The sequence below is a fragment of the Martes martes genome (genome assembly GCF_963455335.1).
Source record: "Martes martes genome assembly, chromosome: 2".
In the NCBI taxonomy this organism is placed as follows: domain Eukaryota; kingdom Metazoa; phylum Chordata; class Mammalia; order Carnivora; family Mustelidae; genus Martes; species Martes martes.
Window position 1 is genome coordinate 201,513,961 of NC_137889.1, and position 18,906 is coordinate 201,532,866.

Here is an 18,906-nt window from a genome sequence, read left to right on the forward strand (position 1 = left end):
CATTTGCCCTTCCCATTACTCTCAATTCCTTCCTACATTACTGTGTTTCCATCTTCAATCATTTTCTTTTTGCCTGAAGAACTTCTCTGGCTTTTTTTTTTTTTTAATGTTCAGGTCTATGGGTGAAAAATTCTCACAAGTTTTATTAATTTAAAATCTTCATTTCAATATTATTTTTGAAGGCTATTCTTGCTGGGTATAGGATTCTAACTTAGTGATTGTTTTCATTTATTGCTTTAATGATTTTGTTTTCTGACATCCATCATTATTTGTGGATGGGTTGACTCCAAAGATAACTCTCTACCCCTCTATAGAGTTGAAGACTTTTCTGTGTGGAAACAAATTAAGTGACTGTCAGTGGATGAATAGATAAAGAAAATGTGGTACACACATATGGCAATATTATTCAGCCTTTATAAAGAAGAAAATCCTATCATTTGTGACAATATAGATCAACTTGGAGGGTATCATGCTAAGTGAAACAGACCAGACTGAGAAAGATAAAAACAACATGATACCACTTATGGGTGGAATCTTAAAAAAAAAAAAATTAAACTCTAAAGCAGAGAGTAGAAAGTGGTTGCTCGGGGCTGGAAGGGTAGAGAAGAATAGAGAAAAGAAAAAGATTTTATTCTTTACTGTTAGTTTTCAATACTCTTACTCTGATGTGTTTAGGTATTATTTTCTTTATATTTATTCCACTTGACAGTCATCACTTCTTGAATCTATGGCTTAATGTGTTTCTTCTGTCTTGGAAAGTTCTTGGCTGTTATTTTTTCAAAAATGTATTTCTGCCCCTTTCCTGTCGTGTCTTTCTCAGTTGCCCATATGTTAAAACTTGAAACATGTTTCATTGTCTACCATGCTCTTTTCTGTTTTCTATACTTTTGTTTTTTTTCCTTCAGTTTGGATATTTTCTGTTGGTATCTTCTTCTTCTTTTTTTTTTTTTTTAAATTTCTTTTCAGCATAACAGAATTAATTGTTTTTGCACCACACCCAGTGCTCCATGCAATACATGCCCTCCTTAATACCCACCACCTGGCTCCCCCAACATCCCACCCCCGCCGCCCCTTCAAAACCCTCAGGTTGTTTTTCAGAGTCCACAGTCTCTCATGGTTCATCTCCTCCTCCAATTTCCCTCAACTCCCTTCTTCTCTCCATCTCCCCATGTCCTCCTTGTTATTTGTTATGCTCCACAAATAAATGAAACCATACAATAATTGGAGGAAGATGTTGGTATCTTCTTATCTACCAGTATTCCTTTAAGCTATGTCCAGTATGCAGTTAAACAAAATTAATCTCATTTGTTTGTATTTTTCTGTTCCAGAATTTCAAATTAATTGTGATTGGAGATCCTGGTTATTTGATAAATTTTCATAGTTAATTTTCAATTTCCAATATATTTTTTATCCTCTGTTATTTTCATAAATTTCTAAACAAAAAAGGCACAATCTTTCTTTGAGTTACATGATAATTAAAATTCTGGATGATTCAGTGTGTATTATTACCAGTCAGTAAGTTCTTTGTGTTTATATGTAAAACAGAGTGAGGATAAATATCAGATAATTATAAACATATTTTTTACTTACACGAATGTTCAGTAGGATGTTTGAATGTCATGTGGAAGTGGGGCAGTTTTTCTTCATGTTTTACATGACATGAAATCGAGAATTTATGGTCCCTATCCATTAAATGCCAGTAGTACCTCACAACCCTCAATCTTCAAAACAAATTCTCAAAATGCTTCCTAGGGAGGCATAGCCCCTGTTTAGGAGCCTGCTTTACACAAAAATAGTGAGGTTGCATTGCCTGTAATGAAGTCTTTGACTCAGAGCCTTGGCCAGGACTGAAAACAGACATTCAACTACCTGGTTGAATGTGAGTGTCAGAACAGCTCTCAACCATTTACTGGATGGCCAATTTAACTAGGCCAGCTGCCAAGAGCCTGGCTACAGGAAAAAAAGTGTTAGGGATTAAGGACGTGCAACAGCACTTCAAGTGGTGTGTACAGTGTCGGCATGCTGGAACGTGATAGCATCAGGCAGGTGAGCCTGGCATTCAGTCAGAAATAGAGGGGCCCTTTCAGAGCAAATGTCTTGACTGAGACTTAAGTCTAGAAGGCAGATCTCGGTGCATGTTGAAAATGGCCATTGCACGTACAGGACTTTTATTGGACAGCATGGGGAGTGAAGTGCTGTTGTCTGTATATTTGGCTTTTCAGCAATTACATCACAAAATAGCTAGTGATTATCTGAATTTGGGAATATCTGTCCAACCATCAGTCAAAAACATTGTAAGTGCCTGCTGTATTTTAGTCACTATGGGAGCACTATTTTAGTCACTATGGGTACTTATATATAAAGAAATAGTCTCTACTCTTGGGAATGGAGGAAGGAAAACAAACTAATTTTAAAAGAATGATAATGGTCTATTAGGGAGAAAGACAAGAAAAGACAAAATATAATACGAGAGACGATGGTATAGCAATAATTAATTTCATGGGCAAACATTTTGAATATTTCTTTGTTTTTCTCTATTTGCCTTAGGAATATGACGTGAAGGTTTTGGGAAAAAAATTTTTAGAGGAAAAAATGTAGTTACAAACTTATAAGCTATAGTCGGGTCTCCTTAGTATCTGACTTACTTAAAGTGGATATATGAATCAAACTTTTTTATTCATTATAGAACTTCTTTTCTGTGGGTAACATCTCTAGAAATTTATGAGGGTTATTTTGTCATTGGGGTACTCTTAAGTTTGTCCTTTTACTATCACAGGATTATGTTAGAATGAATGGAAAGCTGGATATAAAAATAGAAGAGCTTCGGAACTAAGCCTATATTTCCATTGTCTCAGAATTAGGAATATGAAGCACATTCACTGGGCATTTAATTTTATTCTACATTTTGAAGAAATTCTTTTTTGTCTGTCTTTCTTTCTTTCTATTTTTTTGTGTGCTTTTCTAGGAGTATAGTTTCCACAGCACTGTCTAGTGGAATATCTTATAAACATTTAAGCTGTGGGAAAGTTAACTCCCCCTTACCTTGGAAACTGGAGATTCCAGGAGGGATTTTCTAAAGCTCTAAATGCTACAGCTACTCCCTCTGTCATAGAAAATACCATCATCAACTGGTTAATGTTGTGGCAAGTGACCAAACTCATAGCTAACATTTATTGAGTGCTTCCTATGTACCAGTCACCGTGCTAATAAGTATACTAATTTATTTCATCTTTATTATAACTCTGTTGAATTCTATGTTATCCATAGTTTATATGTTAGGAAATGGACATTCAGAAAAGCCAAGAGATTTGTTCAAGATTCCACAGCTAGGGAGCAGCTGAATTGGTATTTGAATCCGTTTACCCACTCTACCATATTGGTATTGCTACTTGAGTTAGTAGAGTCTGTGACCTTGTGTTCATAGACCAAGGTTGTGGGTATAGAAGTAGGTTGGTTGGAAAAACAAAAGCTTTAGAATCAAATGGACACTGGTTCAAATAAAGGTAATATCACTTATAAGCTCTGGTAATATTGCCTAACCTCTGTGAACCTTGGTGTCCTCATCTGTAAAGGAGGGGAGATGATATCTCAGAATATTTTAGGAAGAAATATAAAAGATCTGAATGTGTCAAAGAGTCTGGAATCCAGAAAGTGACGTTTTTCTCCTTTTTCTTTTTTGTGAAAAATAGAACTCGGAAGTCTGGCATTGTGGAAGTGGTGGAGCTTTGGGAACATGATTCAGGGAAATACTGACTTAGTCAAGGAGGCAGAGAGGTCCTCCCTGAGGAAGCGGTATTTCAACTGAGACCTGGGGGACATGTGGAAGTTAGATTAAAAGGGGTAAGGGTGGGGGCACCTGGGTTGCTCAGTCAGTTAAGTGTCCAACTCTTGATTTTGGCTCAGGTCATGATCTCAGAGTTGTGAGATTGAGCCCAGTGTTGGGCTCCGTGCTGGGCATGGAGCCTGCTTAAGATTTTCTTTCTGTCTCCCTCTGCCCTTCCCCCCTCAAAAAATGAAGGAGGTTAAGAGTGGGCTTTGCAGGCATGGGGAACATTTTAGGCAGGTAAGTCACTTAACCTCACAGTCCTTTCCTCTGAAATTTGGGACACTGCCCTCACGTACCTCATCTTGGCTTGTAAAGTGAGAGGGTGGAAGTGACCATGATGTGACCTGGGAAGACTGCTGTACAATAGAAGGCATTCATTGTCATTGATATCGGGTGACAGCAGTGTGGCATGGAAGAAAAGGATGGGTTTGAATCCAGATCTGCTCCTTACCAGATGTGCTCTAGACTGTTTCTTTACTCTTTCCACACCCTATTCCTTCACTTTATAAAATGAATGCTTTTATAAATGCTTTTATAAAATAGGGCTTTGTTCCCAAGAGGCTGGGAGGAGCAGTGGGCTGGCATGTATATTGGGGACCTGCAGAAGTACTGGCATGTGACGGGAGCTTGTACCCTTTCCATCCCTGCCCCCACTGTGCTACCACACCATCCTAGGGAGATGCGTGTGCAGGAACTCGCTGTCAACTTGCCACGCTTTCAGCGTCTCTTGTCAGCCAGCTGAACAAAGACATTTTCAGTTACGTGAAGCGGCTATCTTTTCATCTGTGATTCACGCTGTTGTTTCTGTATCCAAGCTGATATTCTTAGAGTCGGTGCCTTCGGGTTTATCATTTTAAGACAGCAGGAGGGGGAGATCAGGTACAAGCTAGACACTCCAGGATGCTGAAATGGGAAACTACTTAGGTCCCTGGTATGGAAAACGAGAAACTCGGTGAGGGAGCCTTCTCTGGAGCGAGCTTTTGAAATCGGTCTCAGACAGGGAGTGGTCTGCCATTTTCTCTCTTCTTTGGCATTCACTTGTATTTGCTCCTCCTGAAAGGAGAGAATTTAATGTAAATGTAAGGGCTCCTATCTTTTCTTAACAATAAGTATCCTCTGCTCTTTTTTATTTGGGGCCGGATGAGGAGCTTTACATGAACTTTAAAATGAGATTGAATGAAAAAGGTATTGTTTATCTAAGCTGTCTGAGGAAAGGCACTGGGGGAAAGAATTGAACTCTAAAATAACCTTATGAAAGTTATTGATTTGTTTCTTTATGGTTCTTTGACAAACAAGAACATTATTTCCGTGCCTGACCTGGAGCTGGGTCAAAGAACTCTTTTTTTTATAGATTATCTTTTCTGAAAACCAGACTTGTCAGAAAAATAAACCTCCAGAAATGAAGATATGAGACCCAGTTGAATATCACGGCCCTTTCTTGCTTTGAAGGACAAGTAGGGAATGCAATTAATTTTTAAAAATCTCACTGAGTGCATGAAGGTTTAGGAAGATAAATGGCTCACTGTTGTCAATTTGGTAGGTAGCTTGCTTCAACTCTACTTCCCCTGTGCCAGTTTAACTCCAAAGCCCAGATTCCATTTACCTATGGTCAGCAGGAAAAGGGACACATTTTTGTTGTTGTCGTTCTTATACCTTATATTTTAAAAGTAACCCTTAAAGGTCACAATAAGTTTTACCTACTATGTGCAAATACTGTTCTAGACATTAGGGACACATCAGTGAACAAAACAAACAAAATTCCTGCTTTTTTAGGGCTATGTTCTAATGGGAAGGAGAAAGACTGTTAGGAAACAACGGTGTAATACCATGTTAAGTGGTGACTCCTAGGAAGAAAACCACGTAAAGGAATAGATAGATGCAAAATATTATCTGAAGAGGTGGTGTTTGAACAACCACTTGAATAAAATGAGAGAATAAGCCATGGTGATGTTTTGAGGAAGAGTACCCCAAACAGAGGGAATGGCCCATTTTAAGGCTCTGAGCTGGGAATATACTTGGTAATTCCAGGAATAGCAAAGAAAACCAGTATAGCTAGAGCCAGTAAAAAAGGTTTGTGAGAAAGGGTACAAAATGAAGTCAGAGAGAGAAATAAGTTGCCACTTGAACTTTTTGGGCAGTAGAGAAGCATGACCAGATGCCATCACGCTATGACAGTCCTGTCCTGAAGCTTATCCTCATTCTGGATCCCCACTTTGGAGCCTGGCTTGCTCTAAGTCACGAGTCATGTTCCAGGTGCTTGGAGAAACTTTTAGCACCTCATTCCTCGAAGGAGCTTCCAACAGCTCTCATTTGTCAGCCCAAAATTTACCCCTAAACTGATCTGTGACCACATAATCTTCAGCTGGGTCCTCCCATTTGACTCAAGGAAGCTTTGGGTCAACCCAGGGTGAGCATAAGGACAGAAGAATCAGTAATCCTTGATGCCAAGAAGATCCATCAGAATTAGGAAAACAAATTTAAAAAAGGAGAGTGTTGTGCTGTCTTCCAGGATGTAAGTTCACAGGGACCTGATGCCCAAGCTGCCCATAGCTGTTCCCACACCCAGGGAAGCCAGGGGTCCTGGCCAGCATCTCCCTACCTGGGAGGTTCTCATCAGCTCCGTATCTCAGCACTGAGTCACCTAAGGATGGTTTTGAGAAGCTGAGATTTTTGTGAAAACATTTCATTTAAAGAAATATGTTTCATTGAATAAATGAATAAATATACATGCCTATTATACTGGTCCAGCTTTTCTAGAAAATTTTAATATGCTATGAGAAATTATATAAGTTACATTTTTGTTGCTGAAAAAAATAGGAACTGTGGATAAGGATAGAGGAAAATACCTGGGAACGACCATCTTTCACTTACTGTTTTATGCAATTCCATGCTTTGTTTCCATGTATATAAATATGTTTTTATTACAAAAATGACATTTTAGTCCATGTATTATTTTGTAACTTGGAAGCACAGTTTTGGGTGAGCTTTATTTCTTTTTTCTCATTTCTGTTCTAAGAAACCAAGGGAATTTAAAATGAGATGAGTTAATCAATAATTGAACGAGGGTTATTATACCATTCAAATTGAAGAAAATTTATGTTGACAGGTGATATACTGGTGTTATAGAATACTGTAAATAATTTCCCCCCAGAAACTTGAGTGAGGGATATATTCATTGTTTATTTTTAGGATTAATCAAATGTTCAATAAATACTTAACCAAGTGAAATAGGTTTTTTTCCTTGAATTACTTGGCTATTACTTTAAGATATTTGAAGATGGAGATACTATATTATCTGTAAGAACATTTGATTCACATATTATTAAAAATATTAAAATCTGTATTAACAGATCATATTTTGATTGCTTTTTAGGTTTGTCATAATCTAATCCTTTAATCTATATTCTAGGGAGAAACTATTTTAAGACTTTCTTTTGCAAAGTGTATTAGGTTGGAAGAGAGGATTATAAAGCAATGAAATTGCAACAGTAACACAGAAGATCTGTAAAACTTGCTTTACAATGTTATTTCTTTGGACTTTATGGCTTTATCCAAAGTTTTAGCTATTGAGGAACTCCAGTATCCCCACCTTCATAAAGCAGTTTTATGGAACCATAGAAATTGATTCGTAAAGTTTTAGACCTGAAAAATATATGGCTGTCTATCCAGGCCTTGGTAAAGGGCTCATTTTATTTAAAATTAGCCATCAGTTACTTACTCTATGAGGACATCAATATAAGGAATATAAGGAACTTTTTGACAAGTCCAGTGGCTAGATGAGCAAGAATTTTTTTCAAACATGGTTTGATTTCAGTAAAGTAATAACCTTGAACATTATGGGTTTTTTTTTTTTTTAAGATTTTATTTATTTATTTGTCAGAGAGAGAGAGGGAGAGAGAACTAGCAAGCACAGGCAGACAGAGTGGCAGGCAGAGGCAGAGGGAGAAGCAGGCTCCCCGCCAAGCAAGGAGCCTGACATGGGACTCGATCCCAGGACGCTGGGATCATGACCTGAGCCGAAGGCAGCCGCTTAACCAACTGAGCCACCCAGGTGTCCCACATTATGGGGTTTTTGTAGTGCTATGACTTAGACATTGTTTTTCTCACGATCTTGCATCTTAACTGGGATATCTCATTTCGCCTGGATGGATATTTTCTTGAGGGTTAGCAAATTCTCAGGGTTGTTCATTAATTCATCCAACACTCAGGAACCGTGCTCGATGAAGGGGACACACAGAGAGGCATAAAACGAGACCTCCTTCTTTAAAGAGTCACAGTCACAGTCATAGTCTGGTGGGAAGACTTCTTGGGTTAATTCAAAGTGAGATAAACCTCACTTTGAAATAACGTAAAGAAAAATTTATGTGTCTTTGAGTGAAAGTAAAATATCACTCCATGTTTTTAGAAGATCATGTTTAGAGCCTAGTAAGCCAAGTCCAGTGACTGAGAGCTGCTAAGAAGTGTAATGGACTGTTTTGGAGTGTGGGATCGTTGAGAAAATAAATGACATGCAGAGGAGTTGACCATGGTATAGGAATGCCACGCATGGAGAGAGTGGAGGGGACTGTACTGAGAGACATAGTGACTGTGTGGAGCTGGCAGGGCCGTCCTGTGTCCAAATGAAAGGAAGATAAGGATGCCTACCACGGCAGCTCAGCCAGGCGGAGACTTCCAGTTACCCAAGGAGTGTTAAAAACGCAATCTGTGCATTCATTCTTCCCTTCTGCTGCAATGTCCTGAATCCTTCCAGTGTTGGAGTCCTAATGAAATAGTAATTTCACTCTGTTTTACGTGCATAGGCTGGAGTGGGACGATGAGAAGGTCAGGTGCTTATGGAACGGTTTTCACTCTGGAAAAAAGGAAATGTTTAGGAGATGCTGGCCAAATGTGACATCTTAGAAAACATTTGGTTAAAAATAAATTAAGCTTAAAAGGCCTTTAGTAAGTTCCAGGCACCGCTCAGCCCTTTTTAAATACATCATCTCAGTTGAGCCTTTCAACAATCCTATGAGTTAAGTACTTTATCATCCCTGCTTTACAGGTGAGAAACCCAGGGCACAGATAGCCTTAACTTGATAACGGACTCACCCTTCTGAGTGGTGACTCCAGGACTGCAGCCCGGGCAGCCCGGCTCCGGAACCTTGGCTCTTCAGGTTTCCTAGCAGCTCTGTGTGCTTGAGCAAATTGCTTGACCTCCTGCATCTTGTTTTCTCATCTGTAAAGTGGGAATAGTCCTAACAAAGGTGGCGGCTGCACAGAGTCATCACGCATGTAAGTGCCTTGCAGGGAGCCGACGTGTTGGTACTTCTGTCTCCGCTGGACCGGCCCTCTAGAGTGATGGCAGGGCTCGGGAAAGCAGGCTAGGCCACCCTCCTCTAGTACCACAGATGCCTTCTCTGTCAGCGCTTCCTGCTCCAAGAGTCACGCGTAAGTCGCTATGAGATAGTAATCAATAAATGGTAGCCGCTGGCTTCGTGAAGTTGTCATTTTTATTTAATCTGTGTCCTGAAACTGATACTGTGCTCTTGAAATCAGCAGGGAACATATATTACCTCGTGCTTGGGAGAAAATTTGTTTTTCTTCCCCTACTTGTCATCGTGCCTCTGCTTAAGAGGAGGCTGTAGTTGGCTCAGTATTGCTAATTTTGGAGGAATGTGTTATATCACAACAAAGAAAGAAAGAAATTCAGAGGTATTCCAAAACAGGTTCTAGTACTCATTTGCTTTGACTCAGAGTTTTTGTGAACTAGCTGCTGGGAATGTAATCTTGCTTTCGATACCTTTGGTATTTCTTGAGCAACTTCGGGTTTGAAGCACATTCTCTAAGAAGTTATACACGTCACATTTCTCAGTCTGAAGAGATGACTTCATTTATGTTTGGGAATGTGGTGCACATCTATGTAAGTCTGTCCTAGTGTTGGTATGCCAGGCATGGTCCTCCAGAGAAACAGAACCGAAGGAGACATATGGGTATCTTTATATATATGTATATATAAAGCGATTTATTTTAAGGGATTGGCTCATGGAGTTGTGGGGACTGGCAAGTCCAAAATCTGTCGGGCAAGCCAGCAGTCTGGAAATTTAGGCAAGAGTTAAAGTTGCATTTGTGAGTCTGATTTTGACATTTGTAGGGCAGGCTGGTAGCCTGGAAACTTAGGCAGAATTTCCACGCGATAGTCTTGAGGCTGAATTCCTTCCTTTCCAAGAAACCTCAAGTTTTGCTTTAAAGATCTCCACCTGATTGGATGAGGCTCCTCATGTCATCCAGGGTCATCTCCTTTAGTTTAATCAGCTGATTGTAAATGTTAATTACACATATAGACTATCTTCACAGCAGTGGATAGGCCAGTGTTTGACCGAACAGCCAGGCACCGTAGCCTGGCCAAGGTGATATTAACTGTCACACTCGGTTTCTGCTTTTTTGTGGGGAAGTTCCAGTTCCTCCAAGTTCCAGTCAAAGGCTTTCATGTTCACGATCCCTGATAACGCGTGAGTCTGATGGACGGTGCTCCTGCGCATGCCTCATTTGTACCCCAATATGTTTAGCATAGAGCTGCGCAGGTCACAGCCACCCGGTGTGTTGGTTGGTCTGCCTTAAAAATACCCAACTACTTACTCCATCTTTGTTTCTACGAGCATTGCAGTAGGCGGCATGCAAGGGCTCAAAGGTAAGACCTAGGGTCCTGGTACTAACTGACGGCAAATGCTGCTTTTCGGATGCTGGTTACTGCTAGTGCAAGTGTCATTTTCCTTTAAACATGCTCCGATGGTTTCAGTTGGTCAACAGCAAAGAGAAACGTTAAGTCAGGGAGCAGCCTGCCCTCCTGAGGTTTCAGGCCAGTCGATGGATTTTACTCTGGGTATCGACAGCTCTCGGCCGCATGCCCTTGTTTTTGGCTACGTGGGCTGACTGTGGTGAAATGGATTATACGGCTTTTATTGCCTCTCGGGGCTTAATCAGTGTCCAGCAGGCCCTGTGTCTGCCTGGGACTTTCCTTTGCCTTTTAATTGTTCAGACCGTGGGGCTCTCGATGGGGCTGCTTCTCTGGCCTCCTACCTTGACTGACTAGTTTTTAACTCAGAGCCTGTGTTTCCTTGCAGGATGCCACAACTTGGAAGCCCGATTCATGCCAGAACTGCCGTTGCCATGGCAACATCGTCCTCTGCAAACCTGCCGTTTGCAGAAACCCTCGGTGTGCCTTTGAGAAGGTACGGCATCCTCATTATATCCCAAATGTCGTGGTACAGTCGGAGCAGGTTAGGGTTTTTGCGTCTTTTCAGTCATCTGGTTCTGACCCGTATCCCAGTCTCTGATTGGAAGCCGTATGAAATGCAGGAGAGAATTTTAACACATCACATTGAAGAGTATCTTATTTTCTTGAGAATTTACTCTGGACTGGGCACTCAGTTTTACAAATGTTACCCCACTTAATACTATGGGGGTAGGAATCTTTCTCCCCACTTTACATATGCGGAAATGAAGCCTAGGGATTTCAAGCAACTTAACCACAATTATGCAGTTAATAAACTGCTGCCCAGAGGTTTCCCTGGGCTGACAGATGCTAAAGCCACAGACATGTACCACGACATTTATAAGCCATTGAATGGATTGAGAGTCAGCATTGACTGCTTGAAGATAATTTTCTAAAACCATTTTTTGTTCTGCCACTGACTGTATTATTGCCCGGCTGTTGAGCTCCCTTGGAACATGGGAGAGGCTTTGACTCCAGAAAGCTCCTGGTTGACCAAGTATAGGAGGGATATTTTTTCCTCCTTTCCCTTTTGTTAAAAATTTTCAGTTTTTTCTGACTATAAATCTAATTCTGTTACAATATTTTTTCCAGTTGCTGACTCTTTTCTTTTTAAAGTGAATCTATTAAAAAAACAGCTTAAGCTTCAAGTTTGAACATTGGAAGCTTTCTGGAGAAGACTAAATTATTTTCTTTAAAAAACGTTCTATCAATTCCACAAGCACGGTGTGTTTTTAGTTCCCTGCCTCCCCCATAATAATCTTGAGACCTTATGCCATCTTGTGCCAGTAAGTTTCTGTCTGTTTTTAACATTAGAGTGAGGAAGGTTCTGCATACCTTTCGTTGTCGGCCTCAGTTTCCTCATGGGTGTGTTTCTGAGAAGCCGGGTGTACATCCAATGTTGGTAAATTTAATAATGTTTTGTTGTATATCATGGGACTTTCTATTTTATGGAGCAAATACTCCTAAAAGGTCTCTACTTAGCTTGCTGAATGATTCATGTCAGAATCTGAATTGATCATATGAAGACCGTGAAGACACACCCTCTTCCATTTCATGCAAATAACTGTGGTATCCTGTGAGAATAAGAAGACTTGGGGTGCCCGGGTGGCTCAGTCATTAAGTATCTGCCTTCGAATCAGGTCATGATCCCAGGGTCCTGGGTTTGAGCCCCACATCAGGCTCCCTGCTCAGTGGGGAGCCTGCTTCTCCTGCTCGCACTCCCCCTGCTTGTGTTCTGTCTCTTGCTGTGTCTCTCTCTGTCAAATAAATAAATAACATCTTTTTAAAAAATAGAAAAAGAAGGCTTTCATTAAATGTTAGAAAGATATCGATTGTATTGCTGGAAACTAAATGTATTCTATTCCAGGGGCCAGCAGACCAGATCTGACCTGCCACTTGTTTTCGTATGACACAAAGAAGAGTTTTTATGTTTTTAAAAGGCTAGGAAAAGACAAATGGAACAATATTTCATGATACAAAAATTATAGGAAATTAAGTTTTAGTGTTCATAAATAAAGTTTTATTGAAACACAGGCATGCTCATTGTTTATGTGTTGTCTGGGGCTGCTTTTACACTACAAGGACGAAGTTGTGTAATTGCGATGTAGACCAAATATGGCCCTCAAAGGCTAAAATATTTATTATCTGGCCCTTTCCAGAAGATAAGTTCCTGACCCTTGTTCGATACTGAACGTCACATTGTCCCTTTCTCATTTGTTTTCCTGGTTTTTCTCATCTTAGTAAATGGCAACTCCTTTCTCCCAGTTGCTCAGGCCAGAACACTTAGCATCGTCCTTGAGCCCTGACTCTCTCCCACATCCCACATCCAGTGCATTAGCAGACACCCAGCTCTTCCTTCATAAAACCATAGGTCCCAAATGCAATTTCCCTGCTTTTAAGTCTGGTCCCACCTGTTATCATTTTTTTGGGTCTGTAGTCTCACTGTAGCCTTTTAACTTGTTTTACTGTTCCTGTACTTGTCTTGTTCATTGTGATCTTGATACAGCAGTCAGGGTGATCCTATTAAAATTTAAGTCAGGTCATGTTGGTTCTCTTCTTAAACCTCTCCAGTGGCTTCCCATGGCTTCTCACTCAGAGTACTCGCTCACAGTGTCCTGTTACGGTGCTATTCCGCCTCTGTAACTTGTAATTCATCTCCTGTTCTGTCCCTTGCTCACTCTGCTTCAGACACCAAGTCTGCTTGGTGTTCCCTGGAGACGCCAGACACACTCCCACCATTACAGCCTTTGCACCCTGCCTTTCCCACTCAAATTGCTTTTTCTCCAGATACAGATAATATATGTGGCTTGATCCTTTACTTCCTTTAAATTTTGCCCAAACACCAGTCTATTTAAGATTGTAAATCCCTACCCCACCACACATTTCCTATCTCTCCTCTGTGCTTTATTTTTCTTCTTGACACTAACTAATATCAGACATACTGTATATTTTACTGATATCTCTTATTTACTGTCTCTTTTATTTACTGTATATCCTCAGCACCTACAATAGCCCCTGAGTGTGGTAGGTACCCAGTAAGTCTTTTTTTGACCGACTGAATGAATAAATGAGAGACGAGGCTAGAGAACTGGTAAGTTCAAGGTTATGGAAAGCCTTGTACTATGCTGCATGCTTGGGATTTTATTTTGAAGATGATAGACTTCTAATGAAGATTTCATTAGAAGATTGCATATGGGTAGAGTGTCCAATGTTTCTTTTAGAAAGACCTCTGGTTTTTCTAAGATAATGCATGATATTAGAAATGCAGGGATCAATTCAGAGGCTGTGAGAACAATCCAGATGAGGGGATAAACACCTAAGTCAGAGCACCAGTAGCACAGGGCTCAAGAGGAAAGGGCAGGCTAAAGAACACTTAGGGGATAGATCAGCAGAAGCAAATGAAGTCAGGAGGGTGAGGGAAAGAAAAAGGAGAGATGATTCCCAAATTACGGTGTGAGCACTCTTTGGTTATCTGAGCCACCAACTGATATTAGAAATATAGGATAACGAAGAAAAGCATTCCATCTGGGAGGAACATGATGGTTTCATTTTAGGGAACATTACATTTGAAGTGTCCATGGAGGAGCCAGGTGGATAAGCCACCCAATATACAAATCTAAAGCTCAGAGGAGAAAGCAAGGTTGGAATCAGTATATGAGTATTATTAGCATATAGTCAGTAACATAAACCTTTAGAATTAATGAGCTCATCTTAAGAGATTTTGTGAAGAAACAGTACAAAATCAAGGATGCAATTTGGGGAACACTGTCATTTACAAGGAGGTGAACATAAGAGAGGGAACTTAGGAAAACTGAAGAGACATGGTCAGAGAGGTAAGAGGTAAGAAGTGGTCAGACAAGAGAGAGGTATTATGGTAGCCAGGAGGGTAGGGAGTTTCCATAAGGCGTTTGTATCAATGGTGTTGATCACGGGCCACCCTGAAGCTGGTGTCATTGGAGTGGTGGGAGAGGAATCTTATATTGTAGTGGTTTGAGGAATGAATGGAAAGTGGGGTTGGGAAGCCAAGCAAATGCTGTTCTTTCAGGGAGCTTTGCTGAGAATGCGAGAGAAATGGGGCATTAGGCAAACACCAGTACATCTCTGAAGTTTCTTTGAACCTCCCATCCCCAACCATTGAATGCTCCTTTGTGTGGCCATGGTGCTTTTTGCTTACCTTTATTATAGCCCTTGACCAGACTGCAAATGCCTATTTATTTGTCTGCTTCCTCCTTCAGACTCTTAGCTTCTGGAGAACAAAAACCTTGTCTTCTTCACTGTTGCAGCCCATCAAACAGCACAGTGTATGACGCTTAGTCAATATTTGTAAAATGACCAAACAAGACTGATTAAAAAAAAAAAAAAGTTGTACCTGGGGGGGAAAAAAGGACTTTGTTTTTGATATTAGCATAAAAGAGACATGATCATGCTAGAAGGAAAAGGAGGATGACCCAGAAAAGAGAGAAGCTGGAGATCTGGGAGGTGGAGTAGGGAAGACGGACAGAGACAGAATGAATGAATTAGAAGGAGTGGTTTTTAGGGAACAGAGCATGTGGGATCCAGAGCTTGGGGTGGGGAGGACAACCCTTCTCTAAAAGTGGAAAGAAGGAGCCATGGATAGATACAGAAATAGTTACATTTGTAAGTAAGAAAAGGGACAGGATACTGAAGTAGCTTGTATCCAAAGGATCTATTCTTACTTCGTGAAGACTTTGAGGTTCTGTTGGGAACTGAAAGAGAGTGAATGTTAGGAGCTGTCCCTGAGGAGAGAAAGGGGCTGACCAAGGTTGAGGTAAAACAGGAGATCGGGAACATGTGAGGGTATCAAGCTGCATGATGGAATGATTTTCTAAGGGACGTTTCCTAGCCAAGTGTAAGGGAAGAAAAGAAATTGTGGAATAGATCCAGGATTGGGATTTTGCCATATTAATGGCAAGAAAAAATAGATATACAGGAAGTATTGGGAATTAAGGCTAACATGAATAGGAAAATGAGGCCAGTTGGCTAAATGACTGCAAGGAAAAAAGTGTTCAAGGAGCTTTCTGAAGGATGTGGTATGAGGAGGAGTGAAGATGAGAGAGAGCTAAAGGCCAGAAGGTTCAGATTTAGAGAGTTGAAGATTTCTGGTATAGAATAATTTGGAGTATATGTAGGTCCCAAGGTTGACCATGACCCTGGGGAGCTCAAGTGAAGTGAAGAAGATTATGTGAATTGAGGTGGTTAAGAATGTACAAGGATAGAATGTCACTTTCAGAGACATTGAAGTTGTCCAGAATTGTGTCTAGACATTGTGTAGAAAAGAAACTGAGACCCAGGGGCCAAGTCTTTAGTGAGTGAGTATGAAGGAGCGCTCCGCAAATGGGTGAATGATAGTAATAAGAATGCCCTTATCATGGACTGTGAACTCATGGACTGTGAACCCTTAAGGAGGTTCCTCAGGGGTAAAATGAGAGGGTTATACCAGACGATCCAACCAAAAGAACCTTCCGACTCAAAGATCATGTGAGTGGGTCACAGAGTACTTGGGTTCTTTATTTTAAGTCATGAAAAAGATCATAGAACGTTAGAACTACAAGAGGCCTTTGGAATTCATTTAGTCAGACTTCCTCATTTTCTAGACAAAGAAACAGACTTTTGGGGGTTTAGTTACTTGCTTAGAAACACAGAGCTACTAAGTGGCACACCCATGACAAAACCTTAGTCCCTAGCTCAGAACCCAATGTAATGTCTACTCTACCATGTTGCTTCTAAGTTTTCCTTTGTGTTTCTCAGTAGCATGTGTTGTTGTTTTTTTTTTTTTTTCTTTTTGGATGATTCATGTTTTTCATTTTTCTCAAAGATTCAAGTATGCTTTGACATTGGTAGCTCCATAAATCAATAAAAGAAATAGACAAATTAGTCCAAGCAACAATAAAATTTTTCTTTTGACCACAGCAAACATAGTTTACTAACTTTAGTAGCATGTGTTGTTATTCAGATCTGCTGTGGTATATTTATATTAGTTTGTGGCACAGGTTAATGAATCACATGTACCCTATTATTAATGACTTTTGTTACTCCCATCTTTTAAAAATGTTTAAAAGCCCTTTTACAATTTGTTTTACTCAAGGATTGACCAGAAATAACCTATTGTCAATGGCAATTCTAATATTTCTTTCTTTCTCTCTCTTTCTTTCTTTTTCTTTCTTTCTTCCTATCTATCTATCTACCGTCTGTCATCTCTCTATGCATCCTATCCATATATAATAGATTCTATATCCATTCCTATATCTACCTAGAATAGCTAGCTAGAGAGCTAGCTGCATAGAACAGAGACAGAGACAAAGTGAGAAAAACAGAATAGAAGTATTTAGAACCTTGATTATTTAACCCAGTCCTGTGAGGACCAATCCTCTCTTCAGGATTTCTGGAAAATATATATGTATATACTATATATATATATGGTGCCATGTGAAGGAACATTGTATTACGTGATGGGGATTCAGCTGCAAATCTGAATGCAGCTAATAGTAGTATTTGCCTATGTAAGTTACACATAATACAACTCTCACAACTTAATTTGGTAAATACTCTTATTAGCTGTATAGGTATAATACATATATACACACATATTTTTATATGTACACATATATACATATGCACAAATATGTGTATGTATATACGTATACATGTATATGCTTCGAAGAGTACCTGGCTATTCTAAGTACCCAGTTAAGTGTGAGCTATGATTGCCGAATGATCATTGTAATTATTTTTGGTTAGTTTTTATAGATCCTGGGCAAGTAATCTTGCCCAGCAAGCTTAGTAATCTTCATTGCTATGTCTTGCCCATATGGTCACTTCGCACTGTTCCCCAATAAGGCTAGGCTTACGTGTTCCAGGTAGCCCACGGCTCCAAAGCTATGCAGGGTCACATGGTTAGAGAGCAAGAACTCCGTCTCTCCTCTGAGTTCCCACGTGCAAAATGCTTTTCTCTTCCTTTAGCCCCAATCGCCTCTTTTTTTTTTTAGTTAATTAATTATTTTTTTAAATTAAAATATAATGTATTATTTGTTTCAGGGGTACGGGTCTCTGATTTGTCAGTCTTACACAATTCACAGCACTCCCATAGCACATACCCTCGCCAATGTCCATAATATCCACCCACCCCGCACCTAGCAACCCTCAGTTTATTTCCTGAGATTGAGTATCTTATGGTTTGTCTCCCTCCCTGGTTCCATCTTGTCTAATTTTTTCCTCCTTTTACCCCATGACTCCCCACCCTGTCTCTCAAATTCCTCATATCAGAGAGATTAAAAGCATCTTATGGTTTGTCTCCCTCCCTGGTCTCATCTTGTTTCATTTTTCCCTTCCTTTCCCCCACGACTCCCCACCCTGCCTCTCAAATTCTTCATATCAGAGAGATCATATGGTAATTGTCTTTCTCTGACTGACTAACTTCGCTTAGTATAATACCCTCTAGTTCCATCCACGTCATTGCAAATGGCAAGATACCGGATTTTTTGATGGCTGCATAGAATTCCATTGTCTATATATACCACCTCTTCTTTATCCATTCATCTGTTGATGGACATCTAGGTTCTTTCCATAGTTTGGCTATTGTGGACATTGCTGCTATAAACCTTCGGGTGCACGTGCCCCTTTGGATCCCTACATGTGTATCTTCTGGGTAAATACCCAATAGTGTGCCCAATCACCTCTTTGATGTACCACCACAAGTTCAATAGTTAGACTCAAGTTGAGGACCCTTCCACTGCCAGTCACAAATAAAGAATATTACAAATAAATGAATATTGGGGGCCGAATCTGAAAATCAGTTTTTATAGAAAATAAAACTAATTTGGGTGCTTAAACTATTCCTTGAACTCTTCCATTCTGCATGCCTTTCTCCCTTGCTCCCTGCTTCCATGTTAGAATATAAACAGCTTGGAGATCTCATTTTCTGTGTGAAATTCTTAATGGAAATGATGCTGATGTAGTTTCTACATTTTACCATCTTAGTGAAAATCAGGGAAGTCTAGTTTCCTCTTGAGTTCAGAGGGCAATTTTCTGAAAAGTCATTAATGTTGCATAGTATAAACAACTTTATAAAACCCCAAATTGTGTATTTTATCTTTTATCAAGCAAAGTAGACGAATTTGGTGATCACTGTTGCTAGATAGAATTCTATTTATCTGTTTAGCGGATGAACAGTGGTAAAATCTTAGTCCTGTTTTTCACCCACTCTTATGAATGTAGTTATATAAAATTAGAACGCTCTCGTGGGTACAATTTTTTTAAATGGAAGCAGTTCCAAAACATTAATAGACACACACATACACAGACACACACA

General features: G+C 39.9%; 1 protein-coding gene across 1 annotated transcript in view; it reads left to right on the forward strand.

Annotated features, from left to right (window-relative positions):
* Positions 1–18,906, forward strand: part of FRAS1 (Fraser extracellular matrix complex subunit 1) — a gene marked incomplete at its 5' end in the record, with an annotated part of 403,879 nt that overhangs the window by 133,516 nt on the left and 251,457 nt on the right. Inside the window, one exon of the mRNA XM_080796111.1 lies at positions 10,927–11,034. Coding sequence (XP_080652237.1) covers positions 10,927–11,034 — 108 coding nt within the window. The remainder of the gene's footprint in view (positions 1–10,926; positions 11,035–18,906) is intronic.